Source organism: Primulina eburnea, chromosome 7 (assembly GCF_022965805.1).
Source record: "Primulina eburnea isolate SZY01 chromosome 7, ASM2296580v1, whole genome shotgun sequence".
Classification (NCBI taxonomy): Eukaryota; Viridiplantae; Streptophyta; class Magnoliopsida; order Lamiales; family Gesneriaceae; genus Primulina; species Primulina eburnea.
This window is the reverse complement of record NC_133107.1, coordinates 3,481,735-3,509,100: the sequence shown is the minus strand read 5'-3', so window position 1 is coordinate 3,509,100 and position 27,366 is coordinate 3,481,735. Positions and strand designations below refer to the sequence as shown.

Genomic DNA, 27,366 nt, shown 5'->3' with positions numbered 1-27,366 from the left:
TATATTTATATAAATACGTATATCTTTATAATTTTATATATATTTTAATAATTATCGTATCGTAGCTGTACCATATCTTATATTTTCAAAATTTTACGTATCATATTCCATATGATAACCGTATCCGTATCCATACAACTTATGTTACATGTGATATTAATAATTAGGTACTCTTTTCATTGTCCTTCAATTTAATTTTCTTGCTCACCTTTCCTCGTAAAGTTACAAGTTTTATTTCCTTGCGTGTGACTGCATGCATGGTATTTAGGGGATAGCAGGAAAATTACTGCACTTTTTGGTATACCATTTCTGGGGGAAAAAAAAACAGACCATCTTGTCCGGAAATGTATATTTTCCAAAATAGAATAAAAGGAATAAAAAGATTTCGAGACATTATTTCATGAACTTGTTCCTTTATTTTATTTTATTTTATTTTTTATTTTTTATTTTAACGAGCATATTATTGGTTCAATTAATTTACCAGATATTCTTAACATACGTTGTTGAAGGATATTATTAGTTTTTACCATTTTATTTTAATATGTTATCAGATGGAATAAAAAGACGAGCTTCAATATAAATTCAACGTGCCACATGTATTGTTTTTATGTGGTCCACGTGAATTCTATGTGGCTCTCTATGGGCTGTTGGATCTACATTTTACTATTTCCCACTGTGAGGTTAAAACTAACCCAGGAAAAGAATAGTGCGGTGACAAGAATTTGACATGGATCCTGACTCATTTAAGCAAAAATCACGAGGAGCTGAATAAAACAACTTGACATCTAAGAATCCCTCGCCTAGCCTAGCTCTAACGTTTGGAGTGCAGATTCTTCAAAACTCCCAGGATGTGTTGGCGCAGAATATCTCCAAAGAATAAATCCAATTACTGTCAACCAGAAAGATACCGGCTGGCTATCAAATTTAAGTTACCAGTTGATATCGAATTTTAAGGGGAAAAGAACAGAACTTGGATGCTAAAATGTTTGCATTTAGACACACTATCTGACCTTCTCCATGTAATGAAAATCTAGAGATTTGATTGAAAAGGAATATGCGAATAGAGAATACATCATTTCTTCGCTTGGTTTTGAACCGAATGTTTTACAAGCAATTCATATAAAAGAAAAGCCACAAATTGTATGCACACTCTGTACTTAAACAACATTTTCAAGAAACCAGAAGGCGTCACTTCACCTCCAATCTCCAAGCAGAAACTTGAATCATTCCCACTCTGACAATTAGTCCAGTAACAACAGAAATTCAAAAAAGAATTTTGACCCATCTAAATTTCCCAAACAATACTAAATGTATCAGACAATACCTACATTATCTGATGATAAATCGTACACTTTGACATATTTATATACAATGTCATCTGTGGCCGGTTGAGTTAGTTTCTACTGTGACGGAGTTCCAGGCAAATAAAGCAGCTCCAACGGCAGGCTCCACCTGAGGAACCAAAACAAGGATACGACTAACAACATTTTCGAACTGAGCAAAAAGACAAAGGATGCAAAGAAAATGAAATGGAGGAATTATTTTAGAAAATTTGAACACGATAAATTATATGGCCTATGCACCCGTAATCAGATAAAAGTATAGTTGGCAACCATTTGCCAAGGAAATAAAATAACCCAAATTAAGCATTCTCGGTAGCATGTTACTAGAAATACTATAATCCGCATCAACCCAAGATACCTAAGCACTTACATAGCACTCTGGCAAGATAAGAACAGTGGGCTCAGAATTATAAAAAAAATAATCGAAGGGAGTATAAGTAAATGCACCAAGACCATACAGCATTCCAGGATTACTAGCCATGAACGAAGATAGCTAACCTTCGGTCTTATAGGACAAGCCCCAGGGTAAGCCGCCACAATAGAATTAGTAACTTCTCTCCCTAAATCCCATGTCTTCTTAGCTTCAAGTACTCCACCAACAATGACAAAAGGGAAAGAACCCTTCCCATCTGCATGGTAAAAAATTACATCTTCGGTCTTTATGTTTGAGAATGAAAGTGGGTGAGGTCCGTGCAACTTGCGCGGAGGGTGGTTTGAGGAAACAGGAGTCCTATAATTGCATATGTAGTAATAAAATACTCAATCCAGAAGTGAGAAGATTGTTAGTATTTGATAATTAAGTGGGTGTACAAGACAGTTACTTCAAGTTACCGCAACTACAGCTTTTTCTGTCTATGACTGTGGGGTGATCCATTCTTACTCGACTCGATAAACGATCAGTTCCTTAAGAAACTATACAATGGAATGACAAATGAAGACACACCTTTACCAGCCAATTGTAGTCGTTGAACCACGGCTTTGACACTTAAAACCAATTCTTGAACAGCATAACTCAAAATCTCCTCAGCAACTTGATCACCTGCTTCAGCACAGGATACCACAACAGGAACAAGTGCCGCAATTCGAGCCCATGATGAATCTGCATAGGTCCACCTAAATTCCAATAAGCAAGAAAATAAAACTAGCAGAATTTCAATAGGTCCACTTCAATTCTAATGAACAAGAATTAATATTAATGTGGAAATTAAATGACAGTGCATGATTGAATAACAAATTTCAGCTCCTTCTGTTGTTTTCCCAAAGAACAATGAGAAAATATTCCTTTCTGGACTATCCTATATCTTGTCCAACAATTTAAACTTTCATCAAACTCAAAGCTAATTAATATCATCATCATGGTCTTGACAACAGAAAATGAATGGATAACTGGATATAAAACATTATTAAATCGAAATAGTTGTTACTTCACTTAAAAATTTCTGTAGCCAGGGACAGATAAGAGATTGACGAGTTAGCATTTTCAAGAGAATAGTTTCATGGAATAATTTTTCAGCGTAGAAAATCAAGAAGAGATCCCATCGTCGACAACTTAAAAAGCTGTCAGCAATTGATGAACGAAAAAGGAGTTATGTGTACATTGTATCATTTAGCAGTGTACTTATCTCCATATACTTGTTGTCTACAGAGATGCAGATTACTTAATGTGGGTCAAAATCTGTCATGCCAATCAATACTCAAAAAATATACATGAAACAATTTACTGGCCATGCAAGCTTGGCCAAAACTAATTATGACCACAAAAAACATGCCTAACCCATTTATTCATTATACATCAGCACTGAAATGAATAAATATTTATGAGTCAAGAGTTCATTCAGAGAGATACCCAATTATTTCATCTGGAGAAGAAAGACAAAGTGACTGTAGAATATAATTTGTAAGCATGGTAGCTGGACCACGGCCATCATGAGCCTTCACCACCGCCGTTAATCCCTTAGCTGCAATTCCATAACCGCTGAAGACAAAAAAAATGGTCAATCAAAACAACAATCGCAACATGAATGTGCATGGACATCATAAAACTCTTACTCCACAATTAATTTTTTATGCTCTGACAACTACAACATGCATATAAATACTGCACATCTTTTTTACCTCAAGCGTTGAGTTCTTAAAGACACATTTAAGAATCAGAAAACTGACCAGGAAGGAAGTGAGCTACAAAAAACTTATAAATTATATCTTTATTGGGGAAAAGAATGCCGAAAAATCATATTCATATGAATTCAACTTTTCTGACCCTAGAAGAAGAGAGAATTATATTAAAACATACTTCATTTAATAGATGTATAATATAATAAAGGTGCGTACTTTGTTCATTTAACTACCACAATGTTTCTCCAAGAGACACGTATCTAATTTCAGAGTTTCAGTTACTAATTATTGTTGATTTTACCTGCCCCAATCACCTAATACAGGTCCTGCACCAGCAGCACGAGCATCTCTTCCATCCTCAGTAAACCCATAAGCAATGCATCCAGTTCCAGCAATCAGTACACAGCCATGAAGTTTCCCCATCGTCCCACTTGCAAGGGCCGCTACTGCATCATTCTGAACGTATATCTTTACATTAGGTGAGAATATAGGCCTGAAACAATTGATGAGCAATTTTAAAGGTTGCGGGCTAAATATCAAAATCAGAAGCTGTATGATACATATTACATAACCTTATTCGGACTATAAAATCGTATCCTTATCAAGCCGCATGTTCCCTTAGGTGCAAAGCGAAGGATGTATGGGAAACACTTTAATAGTATAGACTTGCTGAGGCATTTTGACTCAAAACCATTTCGCTCCTAGCACCAGATTTCCCAAATAGATCAACCAATTAAATTTAGCCACCATTTGGATTTTGAAACTTTGGGTAAATGGTCTTTTTGCCTTTTACTCTTTGACGAGATAAATATTAGATAAAAGTTCAATTTTTTGGGACATGCTGATTTTTTAACCTTTAGTCTCTGGATTTTCAAACCGCTTGATTTGATTAAATATAGTTCAGTATCTAGAATCTGAAATGGTCATGAGAATTTCTCTATCTTCTTTTTTTATATACCAGTATTCAACTCCACATTTAGAACCATTAGATATGTAAAGATGCAGGACATTAATGTTTGAGCAGCCAAAGGAAATGAGATGAAAGATATTTGCAAGACGACTACACTTCATATACTGAATATTCCAAAATCTACACAGCAGTACAGTACCTCATCCAACTGAATATCCTTTCCTGATCCAACGGATGGTTCACGCCAGAAATTCCCAAGCAAACAGCACGTACAAGTGAATGGCTTGTGCCTGCACTGGTTAGAGCTTCTGCTATTACTTGTTCAAGTGTTTCTCTGGCAGCATTTTCTACAAAACCCAATTCATAATAGATGAGACAGTTCACTAAACAATACATGAACATAACTCAACAATTAAAAAAACCAGACATCTTTCCTCTTCCGTAATTAAAGAACTAAACAATATAAATTTCAAATACTGTTTATATTCATAAAAAAAATGATAGATTAACATAACCTTTTTCTGGCTTCATGGTAAAAGGTTCTGATGATTTTATGCCCTGGCTCGATCGATTTGTTTCGTGTACCATAAAATTTTTAAAAAAAATTAAAAAATGAATGCTGGCATCATCAAACACCACCATTTTCTCATTTTTGCGTTTTATGTTTACTGCATGGTTTTTGCTGGAATGCCCAGAAAGGCATTTTCGGAACTGCAATGGTGTGTACCAGGTCAAAATTTCAGGTTTTACGTCGCGATGGCCTAAAATGAAAATTTTATGAACATATCAGGCCTATTTCTCGGCGTCACGTGACAGTATCGCACATCATGGAACTTTTTTTTTCCGTGTCAAGATTTCTTAAACCTTGTCTAGTTTTTTTGAATGACGAAGATATAAAGTTTTCCCATAAATTTTTTCCACATTTCTCAACTTTTTTATTTTTTCAAGAAAAACCGCAGCAGGATAAGAGATGACCCTGAATTGATCTGGAACGACAGCCTCCGCAACCGTGCCGGATAACCATGATTGTTATGACTTAGGTATAACGAATACAGTCAAATTGCGACATTTTGATGTCTAGCATGTAAAAAAAAAAGGATTTTTATCACAAAGGCTGCAAAACAGGTGTAAATGTAAACCTCGCTGTTTGACATATGAAAAATTGGAAGATAAATGTCAACAAAGAAGAACGATTATATAAAAATAGAAACACGGGGAACTGACTGAGCAGACCAATCGTCGATAAACCGATAGGACAGTGAATCTTCTCTGTTAAGAATGTCCAAAGGATATCATAAACCCAATTACCTCCAACGCTGTTGTAATTGGAGCAACCCCCAGCAGCACGGCCCAGGATTGGGAAAGGATCGGGCAAACGGCCGATATCGGAAGCGGGGAGAAAAGGCAGGCAAACGCAGACGGTGGAAGTGGTGCCGCCATCCACGCCCAAGATTACCCCTTCTTCACGGGGGCGATCATCAAACTCGGACCCCATGAAAGAACAATCGAACACTATATCGCTCTCTGGGCTCGGTATTTGGAAAAATTGCTCTTTTTTATTTGTCTGCTCCCCATCAATACCAAACCGTCCATTATCTATAAAGTAATTCCAAATTAATTAGTAACCAATGAAATAGTTTTATTTCTAAAAACCTTGTTTAAAAGTTTCAGACAAAAAATCGCAGGATGTTATAATTTATATTTTGCATTTCTAAAAGAGTAGTATTTTGTTCGACATCTCATATATTTCAGACTAAAATAGATTTTTATTATTAAATTAAGATGAATTTTTTATTTTGTTGTAATTTTATAGAGATTTTTTTTATTATTATAAATTATGCTATGAAATTGATTTTAGTTTTTGGACGAAAAATTCAAAGAGTTTCGATGAATACTACCAAGAAACTGAAGAATATTGATGGTGAATCATTTTCGTCTACTTTCTTCACACTTTCCGATAAAAACACCATCGATGAAGGAGACGACGTGCAAAAAATGAGCAAAACCATTAAAAAGAAAGAAATTGTTATGAGAGGAGAAGAATCTAAATACATATACGTGATAGAAATGTCCAATACAATACATGAAGGAAAAAAAAAAAGAAAAGAAGATGAGATGATTGCTCAAGCAAAAGAGCACTCAGAAAGAATGAATATGAATCAAGAAAATCGAATCACGGGGACATTTAACGTCAGTGTTATATGAAGATGCGATAACAAATTATTTGTAAAAGATTCAATTAATAATTTATTTAGTTTGTATATTTATTTTGTGAATTTCTTGTTATTTCATGTATTTTTTAATTTGGTCTAACTTATAAAATTTTAATTACTTGTATTTTTAATTTGTTACAATTACGTACAATTTTATAAATTTTTTTTATTCATTTGAAAAAAAATATTTCAACATCATCTCGTCGCCATAGGAATGTAAATGAGCCGAGTCGAGCCGAGCCGAGCCGAGCCGAACAGTATCAGGCTCGAGCTCGGCTCGTTAGACTATTTTCTCGGCTCGGGCTCGTTACGAGCCTTTGGTTTGAAGCTCGGGATCGGCTCCTTCGGAAGTTATGAAACTCGAGCTCGGCTCGTCAATGGCTCGTTTATCTTGTTTAAAGAGCCTGGCTCGGGTTCGGCTCGTTAAACAAGCTCGTTAAGCGAGCTCGTTTCTGCTCCGAATCCAACTCCAAACCACAAAGTTATGCAGAAGCGGTTTCAAATCTACGTTCATCTCCAATTCAATACTACCCTTATTACAATACATTTTTAATATAATTTTTAATTTTTAATTTATTATTATTTATCATACATAATTATTTTAATATTATAACTCATTAATTATCTCAAATTCGAGCTCACGATCTACCTAAACGAGCCGAGCTCGAGCCCGATCTCGTGAACCACTTAAACGAGGCGAGCTCGAACTCGAGCTCACGAGCCAGCTAAATGAGCCGAGTTCAATTTTGAGCTCACGAACCTATTATCGAACATGTTCACGAGCTAACGAGCCGAACATCATTAATCTCAAGCTCTCAACAAAATTGTCGAGCCCAAAATAAGGCTCGGGCTCGGCTCGATAAGCTTAACGAACGAGTCCGAACGAGCTTTTTAACGAGTCGAGATCCGAAAAACTGCGAACAGTTCGATTCATTTACATCCCTATGTCGCCATAAGTACAAGAAATGAAGTTACAAAACTGACAATATAAGACCAACTTTATATCAATCGTCAACATGTTATAAAGCTATTTTCAATAATTTATACATCAATTTCTCAATTTATTATTAATTTATTATACCATATTAATATGGAAGAAGAACAACAGTGAGAGCCTGATAAGGCCCAGACATAGGACGGGAAAGCCCATAAAATAATGAGATCCATGTGTAGGCCCAAATAATTCAGCGAGCGAGTCCATCCACTCATTCTATAACGGACAAGCGGGTTATCCGTGCTAAGTCAAGTTTCCTTTTCGGGTCTGGCAGTGGTGACAACGGAGGACTACTGCGCTTCTTATAAAGCCCTAGAACTTAGAAATACTTGGCAGTTGGCTTCCTCCTGTTCTTACACTTGCACAGTTGTTTCTCCATTGATTTCCGTCGTAAGAACAGAACATGCCTCCCAAAGCTGCGAAGTCGAAGGAAGCTCCAGTGGAGAGACCCATCCTTGGGCGCTTCTCGTCTCATCTTAAAATTGGAATTGTAAGTAATGTTTTTAGATGTCGCTGTTCGGATAAATGACATATGTTCTGTTTTACCTGTATTTCTGCGTGCGAATTGAATTTATTTCTATGCATCTATATCTTCGCACAATTTTGAAGGGTTAAGCTTTTTTCAGGTTGGGTTGCCTAATGTGGGGAAATCAACACTTTTCAACACTCTTACGAAGTTATCTATCCCCGCCGAAAATTTCCCCTTCTGTACTATCGAGCCCAACGAGGCTCGTGTTAATGTACCCGATGAAAGATTTGATTGGCTCTTGCAACTGTACAAGCCGAAGAGTGAGGTCGTGACCCTGAACTGAGATTTTTTGGCTGTACATAATAGATCATGACGTGTGTTGTGATTTTTTAAGCCTATACACGAGATGCATATATTCCTCAAGTGGTTGCCACTAAATTCCATTCCTTTTTTGACTTGACGAAGCATTTCCGACATCTAAGTCAATTATTTTTACCGTTCAGGTATCTGCTTTTTTAGAAATCCACGATATTGCTGGACTTGTTCGTGGTGCTCATGAAGGACAAGGACTGGGGAACAATTTCTTGTCTCATATCCGCGCAGTTGATGGCATTTTTCATGTCTTACGTAAGTGGTGACAGGTGATTTAACCGTGGAATTTGTTTTTATTAAGCTTAAACCCTCAGTTGTTATGGAATTTAATAATGCAACCAATCGGATCTAGACACCTCTTACAATGATGGGGTATTGCAGGCGCATTTGAAGATCCTGACATCATTCATGTAGATGACTCTGTCGATCCTGTCAGAGACCTGGAGGTCATAAGCTCAGAATTGCGGCTCAAGGTAAGTTAGATAATTTTTTTGCATTAAGATGACTTTTCCTTGTCTCTTGATTTTGTTTACTGGTATTGAACTTTGAAAGGCAACTGAAATGGTTTCAAGCTTCTTCATGTAGCTGTGACTTTAGTGCTATCAGGGATTTTTCGGTTTTCTGAATATCTAAACTTTGAAATGTTATGCATGACCCCAGGATCTTGAGTTCATGGAGAGGAGGATCGAGGATCTTGAAAAGAGCATGAAGAGGAGCAACGACAAGCAACTGAAAATTGAGCATGAATTGTGTCTACGGGTTTGTATGCTATTTCAGTTTTTTTTGGGTCGGAAGCCTCTGCTTGACTGTGTTTTTAGGAAATCAAGGATGTTGTTATACCTGTCAATTTAGTTACTTTTAGTGCTTGTGATTTATTTCGTCTATAGAAATATCAGGTGTGAATCTACCGATCTATCTATCTATCCGTATATAGAATCCAGCATGCCCTTTTTGCCTTTTAGTCTCTTCTCCCGGTAGTTGAATGGCTTATTGCATCGTGAGCTGTCAATTCGTCCCCTGGAATAAAAGTCTAAAAAATATATGCTTTATGATGCATATTTGCATTAGCAGTTGAAACAAAAATATGAGCAATATTTAGGTGGACTGTACTTGAAATTATTATTGTCATTTAGAAATATCAGATTAAATCTTGATAACTCACGGATTCACAGGTCAAAGCTTCGCTGGAGGAGGGAAAAGATGCTCGCCTGGTGGAGTGGAAAGCTGCTGATATTGAGATCTTGAATACTTTTCAATTGCTCAGTGCCAAACCTGTTGTTTACTTGGTTAGTAAATCATACCCTGTACCAACTGAGAAAAAATTTGGAAGAGGCATGTGATTGGTCTTTGTTTTTAGTAAGTAATAGCTATTTATTTTTCGAGACCTGCTAATTTTGTGTTTTTATTTTTCCAAGCCTGCTAGTATTGTGTTTTTGTTTTATTTATTTATGGCGATTTTATTTCCATTCATCCCTTTCACCAAAGTTTCCTTAAAGAGACATGTCTTCAACTGATAGGTGGTCTTCGAGGAAATCAACAGCCGCCGTGTGTTTCTTAAGGGACTCGTGTCATTTTGACATATAACTTATTACAAGGATCCCATGGGAAATAATAAAATCTATAACTTTTTATCCCTTTAGTCATCTTTGTAAGATATTTCTACCTTAAAATTACCAAAATTTTATGTTGTCTGTAACTTTTTTCATTTAACTGGATGCAGGAGTTGAAAGAACACATTCTTATATGAGACAAGAGATATATTTTTGGGGCAAGATTAGGAATATCTGACCATGTTTTGTAGCTAACAGTGCACAATTCAGTCCCAAATGTCTTGTCTTGAATAATCTGTGCTTAACCTAAAATGGAATCTCAACATTTTTTCTTCCATGGACATGAAATTTTATTCAGTGAGGATGGTACTGAACATGCTTGTTTCTTTTGTTCTTTCTAAATCTCTTTACAAAAAATATAAACTATTTTAGGCTGATGAAATCCATGTGACGGATTAATCTTTTGAAATCCATGACAAAATATTTTGCTACGTGGTTACATATCTCTAGTTGTTACATTATTTATTACTCCTGCATTGCCACCTTAGTGCATGGGAATACACTTTATTGTATGTACAAGATTTCGAGTATTATGATATGTGTTTTTCTTGTCATTGATTCATATCTTTCTGTTATTCTTTAAAATGCCTCCTTTTCTATGTATTGGCCGTAATTGGAAACAGGTTAACATGAACGAGAAAGATTATCAAAGAAAAAAGAACAAATTTCTACCAAAGATCCACGCTTGGTATGATATCAATAATTTTCTATGCTTCCAATGTGCGTCGCATGAAAATTTGTTCCTAGAGTAGGAAAGTTACTTCCAAAACTGAAACCTAGCCTTTCTGATTTTGTATATTGTGATTCTAGAATTGGCATTTCTGTATATTGTGATTCTAGAGTTGGCATTTCCGTAAATGTGGCTGCAAATGTTGAAATGAACTAACGCAGATTACTTTGTCTGATAAATTCATAATTTAATTAATGATTTGCATGTTTTTAATTTAATAAATGGCCTTCACCTTCTGAAGGGCGATAAAGGTGACTATAATTTCTGGGCATTTACTTGCTCATTAGTATGTCTGTTACCCTTATTGTCTCCAGATTTTAATGAACATAGATTTTTTTTTTGTTTAGCTTTATTTTATCATCACAGCTTTTAATTATTATCTCCACAGGTTTTAATTTATTAAGATTTTTTTCTTAGCTTTTGTTATTTTTCCTAGTGTCTTTTAAGAATCACCCCTTCGTGTTTTGTAGGGTGCAGGAGCATGGTGGTGAAACCATACTCCCTGTCAGCTGTGCCTTAGAGAAGAATCTTGTTGATATGTCCCCAGATGAAGCTGCAAAGTATTGTGAAGAGAACAAGGTACAAAGGTTCGTTCAAGATCATTTTACTATCTCAATGTGGGATTTTTTACAGTCTTCATCGAAGGAAATGATTATTAGATGATTTCATAAGCATATATAGTGAAAAGTAAGACTCAGTAAAGTTGACATGAAATTTTTATGCTACATATAGCGCCCTTACGAAGATCATAAAGACCGGATTTTCAGCCATTAATCTCATTTACTTTTTCACAGCAGGACCAGATGAGGTATTTCACAAATTTTTTCGTTGCATCAACTTTATTTGCTTGTTAGCGATATATTGTATTCCATTTATGTTTTAGTGCTTCATTTTGAAGGAAAATGTTATGTGAATGGATAGAATAATAAATTGAAAACACCTGTCAGCTGATATGGCTTGTTTGCTTGCCATTCACTCGTTATTTGGTGTTGGAAAATATTGAACAGTGCCACTTAGTTTGAGAAATTAGAAGTCCAATCTAAAAAAGCAGAAAATCTTTTGGACAGACTGCCCTTTTTATTTGTACTTACATGTGTCATCATAATCATGAATTTTACCAGTTACACTAACACAATCGCGGCATAAGCATGTGCCATAATTCCGGTTGAATCCCCTTTTGATCTGATTATATTCTAATGTATAGCTGCACTGTTCCGAATCTGAGGAAACTGACTGGATCACTGCTATTAGTGTGTGGGGAAAAGCCACATATGCCTGAGAAAAGGTTTCTGGCATGGTCACAACTTATGGAACCTTGAAGAACATGCTATCTAGCAATTTTTTTTCTCCCTGAATATACTTTGTCGGCTTCATCAAATATTCAATGACTTGTTTGATACTGTAGCGCTCTTATCCGAGTCACTACTAAACAGACTAATATACATGAAAAATTAAAACTTAATAACAACAATTAAACAGCGGAAGCGAAAATCAACCTCTAATTCCTCGAAACGGAATTACTAATGTCCCAAAAATCGTTGCATGCTCTGATATCACTAAATGTAGCGTCCGTACCCGAGCCACTACTAAACAGACTAATAAGCATGCAAAATTAAAACTCAATAACAACAATATAACAGCGGAAACCAAATAATTTAATCATCTTACAATCTAAACGAAAACAGAACAATAACCACAGTCTTAAATATTAATACAACCATATCGAAAATATAATACTGCACATGAATGCGATAAACAAACAAAACCTCCACTTGATCACCACCAAAAACCCAACTGCTCTAGCCATTGCCGTCCGATCCTAACACCTGCCCCGTGTAATGGGGTGCCTAAGATGAAAACAAGGACGTGAACGACAATTGCTCAATTCGAGAATGTACGAGTGTACAAACTGATATGATGTATGCGAAATGCAATATGCTTGGATATCAAGGGTCAAGCCAAGAATATCATGTTCGGTCTAGAGACGCCTGAGTGTATAGTCTCTGATCTGTCCTAGGCATGTTTTGGTTCCCACACTCATCATCAAGATATGAACCTACAATGTCCAGGTCATCAAAGCCCGAGGGTCCCATCAGACACTTTAGCTCTCGATTTCCCATCATCCACAATACAAAATAGAGCTTAGCGGCCCCAACAAACGAGGTATATCTCAAAAGATATCAGGCTCAACATTATATGCCATACATAATATGCCAAAACAGTAAAACATGTATCATGCAACAGATAAATATGCAGCATATAAGTGTGTATACTACGCTTACATCATGTACCATACTAAAACAATCTGACAGAAAGCTCTGAACCTAGACAATACCAACATAATGAAATCAATATCAATCCAGATCCTGAATTACCAAACATGCTTCAAAGTTCTTCCTAATGATCATTAAATCACTATTTAAGGTATTGGGATTACACCTGCGTCTGTCGTCAGCCCGCTGATGATGTCTCGATCTCAGTTCACGGACCTCTACTCGAGCCGAGACTAGCTTCGAAACTTCCTGACACCAAAGTGCCCTAGAAACTTGCTAGAAAACTTAAGGCATATGACTAGAATTCTCTCCGAAGGAAGCGGTGTAGAAAATGAAAGAAATCAGCTTCATTTATAGGCTGCATCCGGACTAGTTCAGAAAATTCGAACCTATTTATCTGCCATGTGTCATAATCTCATTTGTCTAGTTGGATTTTCGGAATAATGTAATTTGAAGTAGATTGAGTTGTTTACTTTAAATTTGGTGGACCCCAACAGGTTGATCCCGAATTATCAATTTTTTAATAATGCTTAATTAGCAACCCTTTAATCATATCTTAATTAATAATTCATTAAAAATAAGGATTCGAGTCATTACAGATACTCTTATCTTTTTAATGTAATTGAGACACTACAGGTTTTGTGAAATTAAAAACACTTGCTTAGAAGAGTAATGTAACATAGCCCCCTTGAAGCAATGATTCCTTATTACTAAAAGAAGTGTGCCATCGTGCCACTGTTATTTCTTTAATCACCTAATTTCTTACTATTTCATGAAACCTGTACATAACCTTTTTGAAAATTCAGGCAAGGTCTCAAATTCTCTGTTCAATCTTTACCTTTCAAATCACAATAAAATGCTAGCGTTGGCTGTCATTTTTCTTTCTGGACATAACAAGATTGAATTTTCTCTCATGCAGGTAAAGTGCTGGCAAGTTCGTCGACAGACAAAAGCCCCACAAGCTGCAGGAACTATTCATACTGATTTTGAAAAAGGCTTCATCTGTGCTGAGGTACTTACATGCTTTTACCCTTACTTATTGCTACACATTCATATTCTCTAAGACCTTTACATGAAGTATCACTATTCTTAGTTTATTTTACTGTTTTTTAATAAATAATCTAATTCTATTTCTGGTTCCCATTTCACTTGTTTATTTTCCGTTCTTTTCCACCTTGAGCATTCTGTTGTTCCGACTTCTCTTTTATATACTTACATTATATGCGCTAATGGGTGCCTCAATGAAATTTCGCATACCATTCATCGTGTTCCGAAAATATTGAATTTGGTGCCTGAATTTATATTTACGTGCCATCTGTTTTGTTGCCATGAGATGTGATTTTAAACTTGATATTTCCAATTAATTTGAACTGATCTTTACCTACCATCTGTTTTGTTCCTGTAAGCTTGATTTAAACTTGATAATTGCTTTTTGGGGAGTATCCGTTGTACTTTGTGCCAACTTAGTTCTAAGCTTTTCCTTTGAATTCTGTTATTTTGATGTGATATTCTCTCCTGCATGGCCATAAAGATTGAAATATCACGATTGACGTTGCTTATTGTGTCCGTTTTTTTCTCAAGAGTTGATTGCATGATAGTGTGTGTTAGCACTTGTTTTATCTAATAGGAACACAAAGTCGATGGAATATTCTTTTGTTCGAAGATAATGAATATTATTGTGTGATCCTTGATATTGGTAATATTTATCTAGAGAAATCCATGACATCAATTGTGCTGTCATGTGATCTGCTGATACGTCATCGGTCTTGTGATCTATTTTAGGTTATGAAATTTGAAGATCTGAAGGAACTTGGCAGTGAGGCTGCTGTAAAGGTATATCTTCGTTTAAACAGTATTAATAATTCATTGAATGGCGGTTGTCTTATTTGATAATTTCTTTAATAAAATCATCTATTCATGCTGTTGTTTAGTTATTTAAGGTGGTCTCATAGTCATGGTTCTAGAATAACGTGGGTGGCTGCTCCCTAGACTTGGTTGCTGCTTCTTTCTATTCATCTCCTTTAACTATTATAAAGATCTATTTATTATAATCTATTTATTTACCTGTTATTCTTCATATCATATCGTAAGCACTTCCACACAATGCATAGATTATGAGAATGACAATCTCAATTTCCACTACCGAAGGTGGAATAAGATATTCTATGGCGGGGAATAATGACCGTCTGCGTGAATACATGCCTAGTGACTAGTGAGAGACATGCATTGATTTCTCTTAGAGTATTAGTAAGACGGTGCTCACAAATTTGGTTAACGATTATTGTAGTACACATCATAACTGAATGGTTAATTTATCATGCTGACACCCTGGGCTTTGTATTTCGGATCTGTATCTGTACATTTACTTATTATTCTTTTTGTTCGCGCAGGCTGCCGGAAAGTACCGGCAGGAGGGGAAGACGTATGTTGTCCTAGATGGAGACATCATCTTCTTCAAATTTAATGTTTCTGGTGGCGGTAAGAAGTGATATTTCTCGTCACGTCCAAATTTTTAACGCCAATTTAAGTGGTTAAAATAATGGATACTAATTTACTGGTGAGATCTCTATCCCTCTTATGAGGTTTGTAAAATTACGGCATCTTCCCTTGAAAAAGCCGTGTTTAGACTGAATTTTGTTTGTTATTTCTATCTGAAATATTTAATTCATGATTCTGCAGCCTTGTAGATTCTGCCAAGAACATCATATCATTACCTTCCTTTGTTTAGAAACACTTCCATATAATTTCCATTGGGACGTACTTGTGAAAAAATTTTTTTCTGAAAAAAAGAGAAGGAAAAAAACCCCATGTCCCATTTTCGAATGTCAGTTACAATACTCCATTGATTTTTTTTAAAAAATGTGTGACTAGTTTAATCCGTGAATTGCTCTAGTATGTCAACCTGCTTCATTTGATAACGAATGTGATATTGGAGTAAATTTTATCCCAATCGTATAGGCAAGTTCCAAAAACAGGTAATCACAATGCAATTGAGGCAAAGTTTGGTTCACAAACTAATGTGTGAATCTGTATACCGAATCGTGGTATGCTTGAAAAAGCAATGTCACACAATGATTCGATCTCATTGAAGTACTATTTTTTAAAAAAGAACTAGATATATTCTGTCTGTGCAAAATGCATGGGACACTCAAATCGATACCCCATCCTGCAGGTATTGGACCAGCAAGACCTGACAAAATGTCCCACATCAATCAATCCTTCACCTAATTCGCCACCCGGTGTAGATCATCGTTTATAACTTGTTAAAATATCCTTTTTTAATATGCAAACTCTTCATCCCTATATTTTGTTTTAGACGTCTTTTTACGGATAACCCTTTTACCTGGAAATTAATAATTACCTTACAGTCATTAAATGTTACTGCGAATGTAATTTTCCACGACTCACATGTAAAGATTCCATTTCTTGAAATAAAGTGAACAGAGCGCACACGCTCACCCGTAAATGTATTCTCGTGAACTTTGGGGACAAGAGGAGGTCAAGATCACGAAACTCTAGTCAAAAGGGTAGTGGTGGGATCCTATTTTATACAATCTCAACACATCAATTTTCATACATATATAAACATAGGAAATCAACAAAATTAGTCCCTCAACCAGGTTAACTTTACCTACCTTTGGTATAATTTACGAGTTTATATAGGTTTGGGTTGAATACTTTTTCTTTTTATCTCATTGATATCAAGGAACAACTTCAAATTAAGTGGTCTTTTGCCCAAAACAAGTTAAAATGATGCACTGAAGCATCACAAAATTCTTATACATGAATAACTTACGGGTTAATTTGTGGCTCGATCTGATTTATAAAAAATATTATTTTAACTTGTTTTGTAAATGTGAGTCAGCGATCCATCAAACAAACATAAATTTGTGAGATTGTCCGATTCACTGTCGAAAGATAATCTCACTGATTGCCGAGCTACAGGTCAAAAACTCGATTTCGAGTTGCTCTTTTAATTTGATTTTCCCAGTTTGAACTGTATAAATAATACATTAGTCGATGTTGGTTTAGCCCCGAGAATGCAATTCTCAAGTGGTAGAGTGAACAAAATTTTCGTTTTTGACCTAAAATTACATTGAATTTTTTTTTTTTTTTTGATGATTAATCAAGTTAAGTGACCAAGAACTATTTAAGCAGGGATGAACGCATACGACGAATGCCACATTTCCAAACAATGTAACAATTGTAATCAATGGTGTAATTTGTCTATTTGGAGAGAGAAAGTAGTAACCTTTGTCTGCAGAGAGTGCGTCGTTTTGAATAATAATATGGGTAAAGAAGAGACCAATGCACACTCACCCATAAATGTATTTTTAGGGTTTTGAAAGGCCAACGTTTTTCTTTTTTGTGGGTTCATGGTTTGCATTGTCTTTAATGCATATGCAATGCAGATTTGAAGAGCTTCTTCTACCCCGTAGCTGGTTCAGTTGTGGACTGTGCTGAAAAGGGCTGAAAAAAATAGAGATTTCTTAGTACAGTGGTTGAGTTGCCCCGCTGCTAGGAGTTTCAATCTTTATTTGTCACGGGGGGTCTATCTCGAGGTGAAGAGTCCTGCTAACATTTCCTCTGGTTTGATAGATCTCAGAAAATGGCCTTAAAATGCAGTCATTTAATGTCTTGCCATGTTCTGTGTAGTAGCCAAACTATGTTTTTCTTCTCTATGTAGCTCGGGAAGTGTTTTCTTGTTCGAACAACCGCTGTTTTAATCGCCTAATGCTTGTGCTAGTGGAAGTAATGAGCGTCGTTTGGGCCGCGTGTTCTGTTAGTGAAGGTTACAAAAATCTATTTGGGTGATTTGTGTTGAAGTTTTGTACGCTTGTCGTCTAACTCATTGGGATGAACATTTGGATCTTGAATGCTGTGTGACCTAGTGCATTTTCTTTAAAAGCGAAATCTTGAAATCGTTTTCTTGGTTTAGAGGTTAGAATGTGGATGGTTAGGCTTTTCGTGGTTGGTTTTTGCTTTGTCTGTGCGTTGGGGCAGCTACCTTCCCAGGATATTCTGACCCTACTTGAGTTCAAGAAAGGAATCACGAATGACCCAACAGGTTTTGTGCTTGATTCGTGGAATGATGAATCTATAGATTTCAATGGGTGTCCTGCATCCTGGAATGGGGTGATGTGTAATGGTGGTAATGTTGCCGCTGTTGTTCTTGACAATGTGGGATTGACTGCGGACACAGATTTGGGTGTCTTCACAAATCTATCAATGCTTGTCAAGCTTTCAATATCCAACAATTCAATATCCGGGACACTGCCTGCCACCCTTGGCGACTTCAAGAATCTTGAATATCTGGACATTTCTAACAATTTATTTTTCTCGTCGTTGCCACATGAAATTGGTAAAATGAGTAGCATAAAAAACCTCTCTTTGGCGGGAAATAATTTTTCTGGCTTGATCCCAGATTCCATTTCTGGACTTTCTTCAGTCCTTTCTTTGGACATGAGCCGCAACTCCCTTTCTGGGCCATTGCCCTCATCTTTGACGAGGTTGAGTGATGTCGTGTATCTTAATCTATCACTAAATGGCTTCACAAAAAGCATCCCTAAAGGGTTTGAACTGATGACACATCTTGACGTACTTGACTTGCATGGCAACATGCTTGATGGTAAATTGGATCCTGTATTTCTGCTAGCTACTACTTCAGCCAGTCATATTGATCTCAGTGGGAATTTACTTGGGACTGCTGCTGAAGAGCATCAGAATTTTCTTGAGGGTATTTCACCATCTGTGAAGCATTTAAATCTGAGTCACAACCAATTAACAGGATCACTTGTCAGTGGCGGTGAGGCGCAGACTTTTGGGACTGTGGAGGTTCTTGATTTGAGCTACAATCAGTTGTCTGGAGAGTTGCCAGGGTTCAATTTTGTGTATGATCTTCAAGTCCTGAAACTTAGTAACAATAAATTTTCTGGTTACATTCCCAATAATCTATTGAAAGGAGATTCATTGGTGCTAACCGACTTGGACTTGAGCGGAAACAACCTCTCAGGTACATCTACTGCTGAAAACTTGTGGCATCTGAAAATTTACATGACATCCTCTTTTTCACTACTTCTGGGTTGTGAAACATTTTAATTTGTTGTTTGAAGAAAATGATGCAGAGCCCCAATTATCGTGCAATAACTACTGACAATTTTTGTTACCTTACAGGGCCAATAAGTATGATAACGTCCACAACATTGAACACCCTCAATCTCTCCTCCAATGTACTTTCTGGCGAGCTTCCACTGCTGACGGGAAGCTGTGCGGTAGTTGATCTTTCTAGAAACCAATTTGAAGGAAATTTATCGCGGTTGCTGAGATGGGGAAACATAGAAATCCTTGATCTTAGCCACAACAATTTGGTGGGATCCATTCCTGAGGTAACTGCTCAGTTTTTGCGGTTAAATTACCTGAATCTGTCCCACAATTCCCTGAATGGTTCTCTTCCAAAAGTCATCCTGCAATTCCCAAAACTCACGACCCTCGATTTCAGCTTCAACCAGTTGGATGGACCACTTTTACCTGCACTTTTAACATCAGCTACTCTGAAAGAACTTCACCTTCAGAGCAACATACTATCTGGTAGCATTGGCTTTTCTCCTTCCTCAGCTGATTCAAATCTCCGCGTTCTTGATATTTCTGATAATCAGTTGGATGGTTACCTCCCTGATGGGTTTGGAAATTTTTCTTCACTTGAAGTGCTTAATATTGGAGGAAACAATTTCTCTGGTCCTCTGCCTACTTCTATTGGTGGTTTGAGTATCTTAAATTCATTGGATATTTCTCGGAATCATTTTACTGGTCCAATACCCAAGAACTGGCCTAACACTCTCCAGAGCTTTAATGCATCGTATAATGATCTTTCTGGTGTTGTACCAGAAAACTTGAGGAAGTTTTCTCTATCTTCTTTCTACCCTGGCAATCCTCAGTTGCTGTTTCCCAATCCTCCTCCCAGTTCTGACCATATTCCAGATGGAAATACAAGTAAGAAACATTTGAGAACTGTCATCAAGGTGGTAGTAATATCGGCTTGCGTGATTGCTATTATCATTTTGATCCTTCTTGCCGTTTTCATATATTACAAGTGTGCATCGAAAAGGCTTTTGCCACATGCAACCGACAAACATGCCAGATACCAAACGTCAACAAATACTTTAATTGGTGGAGGAGTCCGTGCTGGTGGGTTGGTTGTTTCAGCAGAGGAACTCGCGAAATCTCGAAAAGGATCGTCATTAGAGATAATCAGCCCCGATGAGAATATAGCTGCTGTAACTGGTTTCTCCCCATCCAAGCCCAGCCAATTCTCATGGTCGCCAGAATCAGGAGATTCCTTTACTGCAGAAAATCTTTCCAGATTGGATATTAGGTCTCCTGAGCAACTGGCTGGCGAGCTTTACTTTTTAGATGACACAATCTCATTTTCAGCCGGGGAACTATCAAGGGCACCTGCAGAAGTCCTCGGAAGAAGCAGCCATGGGACATCTTACAGAGCAACTATGGACAATGGGATGCTCTTGACTGTGAAGTGGTTGAGGGAAGGAGTTGCGAAGCAGAAAAAGGACTTTGCTAAAGAAGCTAAAAAATTTACCAACATCAAACATCCAAATGTGGTTGGATTGAGAGGTTACTACTGGGGACCAACACAACACGAGAAGCTTATTCTTTCAGACTACATATCTCCAGGAAGTGTTACTGGTTTTCTCTATGGTAAATGTTGTATTCTGTTCTTGAGCTTTTTCTGCATGTCTTGGCTTATTTTTTTTCTTCTGATTTATGAGAAAATTCTAAGTTGTCGATCTATCTCCTTGACCTCTTGTTTGAACGTTATCCAAATGTCTGCGACACCACTTTTGTTTCGTGGAATCAAACTGATTGCGGTGTTTACAAGCATGGGTATGAAGGCTCTATCCTCATAAAATGCCCGAGTATAACAAAGTCTACGCTGTCTTTTTTTAACTGAAATGCAATTGATACCTAATACTTTCTAACCATCCCCTATTTGCAGATCGTCCGGGAAGAAAGGGTCCACCCTTGACCTGGGCTCAGAGGCTCAAAATAGCGGTTGATGTTGCACGTGGCCTGAACTATCTCCATTTTGACCGAGCCATTCCTCATGGAAACCTTAAAGCTACCAATATACTACTAGATGGACCTGATCTCAATGCTCGAGTGGCTGATTACTGTCTGCACCGCATTATGACTCAATCAGGCATCGTAGAACAGATTCTTGATGCTGGGGTGCTGGGATATCGTGCACCTGAACTAGCTGCATTAAAGAAACCTCAACCTTCTTTCAAATCTGACATTTACGCATTTGGGGTGATCTTACTGGAACTTCTTACAGGAAAATGTGCAGGAGATGTAGTTTCTGGTGAAAATGGTGGGGTTGATTTGACTGATTGGGTTTGTTTGAGGGTGGCGGAAGGTCGAGGATCGGATTGTTTTGATTCTGTGTTGACATCAGAGATGGCAATCCCAGCAGTGGACAAGGGAATGAAGAAAGTTCTTGAAATAGCTCTAAGATGCATTCGTGCTGTATCTGAGAGACCCGGTATCAAGACGATATACGAGGACCTTTCATCAATTTAGTTTTGGTAAGCTTGTTTTGGTGGATGAAAAGGAGAATTGGGAATCAAATACCTCATTGAGCTCCCTTCCCCCCTGGGTAGATGAAATAGGAAAACTAGATTGGTGCTAGTGGTTTCTGCAAAAATTGTTGTTATATCGGGTATTTTCATCTGTACAAAAGTCCTCATCTGTTGGATGAGATCTAATGTGTGTTTGGTTTATGCTTTTACGTGCAGATGAATCATGATTGTGTTGCTCAAATTGCTTCTTATCTTTGGTTTGGAATCTGATGGAATATATTAGAAAACTTAACAAGAAATCATAAAGTTTATGTATAGTTAATGTAAACACTTAAAAATGTTACAAAAATCAAGCCTTTGAAAATTATCTTCTTCACAGAAATCATTTACTTGTTGATTAGGAATTTTTCTGTGAATAAGGGAAATTGATGCGGACGTCTTCCCACTTTGGAAAATCTTAAAGACATCAACGTCTCTGAACATGGGATTTATACAAAAACCCGTCCTACGTTAAATATCATTTGTGGAGTATTTGAAAGGGTTTGACGATGGGTGACCCATAATCATTATTAATTTAATTACCAGATCAAAGAAACCCCTTTTTATCTATCGATTTTGGCGAAAGGGGCGAAGAAAATTCAAGAATGGCTTCTTGTAATACTTACAGAAAATGGTTGGTGTCTCTTTATAGAGGCAATTCCAAGATCATCACTTCATCTGTTTTATATAATAAACTCTCTTGGGCTCGCATGAGTTCGTCATCCCTCGTCTCTTCTCAATTCGAAGTGAGAGCTCTCTCCTTTCATCGTTTCTTTTTTACAACTTGTGATGTCTTGAAATTCTTATGCTCTTTTGCCGGTTGCACAGTTCTTGCGTTTTTTTGTGCTTGCTTGAAATTCAGTTCGCCGAATCTTGAATGAATTACATTATCTTGGTTTCGGTTTATAACAAGAGAACTGATTCTTTCGTGTAGTTACACTGTACATCATCATTGCGTGAAACTCAGTTCCCGAATCTTAAACAAATCGTCATGATTCTTGAATTAATAACATACGCCCATCTTGTCTGCTCATCCACTGCGTGGAACCAAAGAAATGAGAACGAGCACCCGCATCTTTGATGATTAATTTTCTTTTGAACTTTGTTATAAATCACTTGATTTTTGATTAAATATTATTGTGGTTTCCTATCCTGATGGGTATGAGTTTATTGTTCAATTTATCAATCACAGAGAGTTGGATTCATAGGGCTGGGAAACATGGGATCTCGAATGGCAAATAACTTGATTAAAGCTGGATACAATGTCCTGGTTCATGATGTGTAATTTATTCATCTCTATATTTCCATCCTTGTTGCAGTATTCGTGTATAACATGGGACCTTTTTCTTGATCCTTCCTACTTCTCTCAATCTATTGAGTTTGTTTTATAAACAAAAGAAAGCGATCAGTTCTTGGGAGCACATAAATCTTATAACACGATCTTTTCTACTCTATATTTGGCACAGAAACCTTGATGTCATGAAGAAATACTCTGACAATGGCATTCTTACAAAAAATTCACCTTTTGAAGTTGCAGAAGAATGTGATGTTGTAATCACTATGTTGCCATCTTCAACACATGTAAGCTTTTAATTTAATTTGTGTCGGTATATGAAGATATAGCCATCCAATATCATCGAAGTTCATGGCTATAATCATGGAATGGTGCACTACAGATGCAAATCGTGAAGCAAAGTTTCTGGATCCACATATTAGATGATGGGAAAAAAAAAAATCAACCTAGGTTCTAGTGTTGATAGTGTTAAATGATGAAAGAGGTTGCCATGTGAACTACTTCTCATGAACACAATCTAGTTCTCCTTTATAAGGAAATAGATGATATTTAAATAATTGAACCAGTACAAACTATTTATAAGTTACCAGTCATTCAGAATTGATAGTTTCTTGATTAACTTGATGTTGCCTCCTGGATTTCTCATTTTCTCTTGCATTTCGTATCTTGTTTATGAAACGACCAGTGAAAGAGGAGTTTCTGAGTCCTACTGGGGGTACTATCCGTTCGAATTTGATCGAGCTAAATCACATGATGTCACTTCTGATATATATACAATCAAAATATCAAGTCTCCATTTTGAATTTAGTTGCACCTGATACTCCCATCTTAACTGTTGATTAACTCTCAGACAGAGAGTTATCCGTTTGTGATTCGTTTATACCTAGCTGGCCAGCTTATGTGGTCCTGAGCTCTGTTCCTGTATCGTAGATATCTTTAAATATGTCATTATGATCAATAGCCATGTAAACCCGTTGCACATCCTCTATATTAGCCCAAACAAAATGAAGAAACTTCTACCCATTGGCATTGAAGTTACTTTGTGAATTACTTTTTCTACCGTGTATCTATCTCAGTTCATCCGACAAAAATTCTGTGTTCTTGTACATTTAGGTGATGGATGTTTACACTGGACCAAAAGGTTTCCTTAGTGATGGGAATTTGCTTAGACCACAACTGTTCATAGATTCCTCTACGATTGATCCTCAAACGTCTAGAACAGTTTCTAAAGCCATTTCTGGTTGTAAATTAAAGGAAGATAGGGGTATGTTATCGTTTATTAACCATCAAAGAGTTGATTTATTTTCTTATTTTGATTGGTTGTTAAAAAAATCACCATTTGCTACAGTATCCTTATCTTTCGCTGATTAATATCTATGGGCTATCGGGTATTTATTTGGTATTTAAACATAATGACTACTCTGTAATAATGCCTGGTCTTTCTAAACTTCCTTTCTCATAAATATAATGTCTTTTGATCTTTATCGCCAAAGCAGCATTCTTTTCCATTAAAATATGTTACAATGTTATCATCCAGTGCACACATTGTTCTTGATTTGATGGAGAATGCTGTAATTTAAATCTTTTACCAAATAACAGTTGTTTGGTACAATTTATAATGCCTGTTCTCACAGGGTCTGTGTAAACAAAGTTGAAGTTCAAAACCTTTTCCTACTTCTTTAAAAATCTTATTGCCTCTGATTCAATTTTAGTTTCTTCAGAGCAGATTCCGTGAGTCAATATGTATTCCTTATTTTGCTATTCATAAATGTACTGAATCTCCCATAGTTCGCAATCTGGTTGCACATATTCCTGTGAGTTGTTGCAAGATCTGATTGCATATATTCCTTAGGAGGTAGTGGGTCTCCTGCTATATTGGATGCACCTGTATCTGGCGGTGTTCTATCAGCTGAGACTGGCTCACTCACTTTCATGGTATAGTTGTCGAAGCTTTTGACTTGTTTTCCTTGAAAGTATTCATGGTACTTCTGTTTGATTCTAGTAAAGCTAATCATGGAAAATGTGACATATCAAAAACCATTTTATTTTGATGTCTTAATGCTTGTTGGAATTTTTTCCCTAGTCATGGCTCTGTTGGTTCCAGTGTCTTTTGAAAGCGAGGGCTCTAGTACTTTTGATCTCAATAAACAAGTCATACTGTTAAAATTTTATTTGCGTTATTAGGCTGCTATTCAACAGAGCAACGCTTCTGCTTGATAAATTTTTGTTCAGACAAGTGACAACATGTATCAACCGCTACTCATTTTTCTTTCCTCATTCAAACCTGTTGCTTAATTTTCTGATTAGTCAGGTCCATGTCTACGAGAAACTTCACAGTGTCCGTCTTTTTCTTTACGAGGTCTTTTTTGGTGATTGACTAACTTTTATCATATGAATCTAGCAATCCTATGGTTACAGTTTCTTGCTTTAATATTTAACGGTTCATTGTTCTCTCTCTTCCATTGATAAGTTTCCCATGATTCAGAACTGTAAGCTGGTCTCATGAAGTTGATCTGAAAAGTTATGTTCAATGAGAGCTAAGTTCATGTTGTTTGACATATTTCAGGATGTCTTTTGTTTTTGGCTGCAGAAGCTGATCTTTCAAATTCTCGAACTTATTATAGCAGTATATGACATGTGTCTTCTTCAGGTCGGTGGCTCAGAGCAAGCATATATGTCTTCAAAGCCTTTGCTTCTCTCAATGGGCAAAAACATCATACACTGTGGTGGTCCAGGAAATGGTTCGGTATGGTCTTGTTTGGAACCTTTTGCCCACGCGTGTTTGGTTGCAAAATTTTAAGCATCTCTAAGCTGAGGAAGTAGCATATGAATCGTCCTTGAGCTTTTCATCATCCACATTTCCTATTTCTGACTACTTGTTCGTCGTTAACAAAATGAAATTTTTGAATATCAGGTTCCTTTACACTATATTGCAATAGTATTCACTCATAAAAATAGCAAGTGGACAGAGAATACAAGTGTCACTTGAATGGATATTCACTTGCACAGTTCCTTTACAAAATCATAGATTTGAACACTTGGTAGATTAACTCTCTAATTTTGCTACTATATAGGCAGCAAAAATTTGTAATAATTTGGCCTTAGCTGTTAGCATGCTTGGGGTTTCTGAAGCCTTTGCACTTGGTCAATCACTTGGAATTTCAGCCCATACTTTAACAAAGATCTTTAATTCTTCAAGTGCTCGCTGTTGGAGCAGGTAAAATGCTATTTGATATCTTACTGGATTTAATTGATGCACGGTTGAGGCATGGTATTATAAATATGACGACACAAATTTCCAAATCATTCACAGTGATACTTACAATCCAGTGCCTGGAGTGATGGATGGAGTGCCAGCTTCTAGGAATTATGAAGGCGGCTTTGCTGCCAAACTAATGGTATATGGTTCCATCACCTTATACAAGCTGATTCATGCCAAATACTCCACAGTATCTCCAACCATATGTGCTTCACAGATACCTCATAATTAAATTTAGCTTTGTTTAAAATGCATCTCTTTCAACTTTGCTGTTGGCCCTCTTCGTGAATTGTTGGAACATTACTCGCTTCAAACTTTGATGTGGTCGTGTTCATTTTCCCTCTCTATACTTAGGCAAAAGATTTAGGCCTTGCAGCAGTATCAGCCAAAGAAGTTGGCCTATCTAGTCCATTGACGTTTCTAGCAGAGAGGATGTAAGTTCTGGACTTTTAACTTCTTCAGAGCATGGCAAACTTGTTAATGAACCCATTTCATTTGCCCCGAGATAACATCTTCTGATACTTGATCAGACATGTATAATTTCTTGCCTGAGAGAAAGAGGGATCAGCAGGGACGACCACCCCTCTCTATGAACATATGATTTCCCCGTAAAATACAAAAACTATTATGGATTCCCCAGTCAAGGGAGCTTACCGATATGATGAAGTACTAATAAGAACTTTACATGTTTGTTAACTGAACATGAATTGATAATACACTAACATGGTTTGCAGATTCACAGAGCTTTGCAATGAAGGTCATGGAGTAAAGGATTTCTCCTGTGTTTTTCGCCATTATTTTTCTGGGAAGGATGAGTTGTAACTTAATCTTGGATCTTTGGTCTGTAGAACTTTTCTTTATTTGTTGTCCATTCTGCTGCATATTGGAAAATTGTTCTCATAAAACTTTTTTTCTTCCAATTTTTCTCTTTCATTTTGTTGCTACTAGCACCACAACTGGGCTTGTGTGAGAGTTTGTGCCTCCCTGGAAATTGGGAAATGTCTCAAGGATGCATCCAATTATTGTTGTTTGTTCTTGTATTTGGGGTTCACTGAAAAATTATGAACGTCACACGAATAAATAACCACCTTTGGATTGCCAAGGGTGGCATCGAATTACTCGACGTCCTTGTTAATATTCACCTACAAAAA

At 36.7% G+C, this 27,366-nt stretch overlaps 4 protein-coding genes across 6 annotated transcripts; 3 read left to right on the top strand and 1 right to left on the bottom strand.

Annotated features, from left to right (window-relative positions):
• Positions 1–1,061: 1,061 nt before the first annotated feature.
• On the bottom strand, positions 1,062–5,966 carry LOC140836689 (uncharacterized). Of its 2 annotated transcripts, XM_073202384.1 has the most exons (8): positions 5,677–5,963; positions 4,568–4,715; positions 3,760–3,951; positions 3,190–3,318; positions 2,287–2,456; positions 1,842–1,972; positions 1,329–1,452; positions 1,062–1,234 (listed from the first exon to the last, which is right to left on the bottom strand). In XM_073202384.1, exons 1-7 carry the CDS (start codon positions 5,861–5,863, stop codon positions 1,375–1,377), a joined length of 1,035 nt encoding a protein of 344 aa, XP_073058485.1. In that variant the 5' UTR covers positions 5,864–5,963; the 3' UTR covers positions 1,062–1,234; positions 1,329–1,374. The 2 variants fall into 2 exon arrangements, with proteins under 2 accessions (XP_073058485.1, XP_073058487.1); XM_073202386.1 differs by lacking the exons at positions 1,062–1,234; positions 1,329–1,452 and having other exon boundaries at positions 1,910–2,073; positions 5,677–5,966.
• Positions 5,967–7,818: 1,852 nt separating this feature from the next.
• Positions 7,819–15,697, top strand: LOC140836688 (obg-like ATPase 1). Its single transcript, XM_073202383.1, has 12 exons — positions 7,819–8,065; positions 8,202–8,369; positions 8,548–8,671; positions 8,798–8,889; positions 9,077–9,175; positions 9,589–9,702; positions 10,650–10,714; positions 11,227–11,343; positions 11,489–11,564; positions 13,949–14,041; positions 14,812–14,862; positions 15,420–15,697. Exons 1-12 carry the CDS (start codon positions 7,979–7,981, stop codon positions 15,516–15,518), a joined length of 1,185 nt encoding a protein of 394 aa, XP_073058484.1. The 5' UTR covers positions 7,819–7,978; the 3' UTR covers positions 15,519–15,697.
• A 1,474-nt stretch (positions 15,698–17,171) lies between these two features.
• LOC140836684 (LRR receptor-like serine/threonine-protein kinase GHR1) lies at positions 17,172–21,936 on the top strand. Its single transcript, XM_073202376.1, has 3 exons — positions 17,172–19,042; positions 19,204–20,742; positions 21,041–21,936. Exons 1-3 carry the CDS (start codon positions 17,977–17,979, stop codon positions 21,622–21,624), a joined length of 3,189 nt encoding a protein of 1,062 aa, XP_073058477.1. The 5' UTR covers positions 17,172–17,976; the 3' UTR covers positions 21,625–21,936.
• A 184-nt stretch (positions 21,937–22,120) lies between these two features.
• Positions 22,121–27,225, top strand: LOC140836687 (probable 3-hydroxyisobutyrate dehydrogenase, mitochondrial). 2 transcript variants are annotated; one of them, XM_073202382.1, is made up of 10 exons: positions 22,121–22,408; positions 22,855–22,943; positions 23,129–23,243; positions 24,070–24,220; positions 24,812–24,891; positions 25,607–25,702; positions 26,031–26,173; positions 26,270–26,354; positions 26,570–26,649; positions 26,950–27,225. In XM_073202382.1, exons 1-10 carry the CDS (start codon positions 22,268–22,270, stop codon positions 27,035–27,037), a joined length of 1,068 nt encoding a protein of 355 aa, XP_073058483.1. In that variant the 5' UTR covers positions 22,121–22,267; the 3' UTR covers positions 27,038–27,225. The 2 variants fall into 2 exon arrangements, with proteins under 2 accessions (XP_073058483.1, XP_073058482.1); XM_073202381.1 differs by having other exon boundaries at positions 22,123–22,408; positions 24,809–24,891; positions 26,950–27,222.
• The last annotated feature ends 141 nt before the right edge of the window (positions 27,226–27,366 follow it).

What these genes read in the sequence shown, in the direction of transcription:
- LOC140836689 (XM_073202384.1), bottom strand. Translation starts at nt 5,863, where the DNA reads ATGGGGTCCGAGTTTGATGATCGCCCCCGTGAAGAAGGGGTAATCTTG. An exon ending in AGGATATTCAGTTGGATGAG is followed by an intron (nt 3,952 to 4,567) that starts GTACTGTACTGC and finishes CAATTGTTTCAG; the next exon opens with GCCTATATTCTCACCTAATG. An exon ending in CTTGTCCTATAAGACCGAAG is followed by an intron (nt 1,453 to 1,841) that starts GTTAGCTATCTT and finishes TTGGTTCCTCAG; the next exon opens with GTGGAGCCTGCCGTTGGAGC.
- LOC140836688 (XM_073202383.1), top strand. Translation starts at nt 7,979, where the DNA reads ATGCCTCCCAAAGCTGCGAAGTCGAAGGAAGCTCCAGTGGAGAGACCC. An exon ending in AGCATGAATTGTGTCTACGG is followed by an intron (nt 9,176 to 9,588) that starts GTTTGTATGCTA and finishes ACGGATTCACAG; the next exon opens with GTCAAAGCTTCGCTGGAGGA. An exon ending in CCAAACCTGTTGTTTACTTG is followed by an intron (nt 9,703 to 10,649) that starts GTTAGTAAATCA and finishes AATTGGAAACAG; the next exon opens with GTTAACATGAACGAGAAAGA.
- LOC140836684 (XM_073202376.1), top strand. Translation starts at nt 17,977, where the DNA reads ATGTGGATGGTTAGGCTTTTCGTGGTTGGTTTTTGCTTTGTCTGTGCG. An exon ending in GAGCGGAAACAACCTCTCAG is followed by an intron (nt 19,043 to 19,203) that starts GTACATCTACTG and finishes GTTACCTTACAG; the next exon opens with GGCCAATAAGTATGATAACG. An exon ending in TGTTACTGGTTTTCTCTATG is followed by an intron (nt 20,743 to 21,040) that starts GTAAATGTTGTA and finishes CCCTATTTGCAG; the next exon opens with ATCGTCCGGGAAGAAAGGGT.
- LOC140836687 (XM_073202381.1), top strand. Translation starts at nt 22,268, where the DNA reads ATGGCTTCTTGTAATACTTACAGAAAATGGTTGGTGTCTCTTTATAGA. An exon ending in TAAATTAAAGGAAGATAGGG is followed by an intron (nt 24,221 to 24,808) that starts GTATGTTATCGT and finishes TATATTCCTTAG; the next exon opens with GAGGTAGTGGGTCTCCTGCT. An exon ending in AGTGCTCGCTGTTGGAGCAG is followed by an intron (nt 26,174 to 26,269) that starts GTAAAATGCTAT and finishes AATCATTCACAG; the next exon opens with TGATACTTACAATCCAGTGC.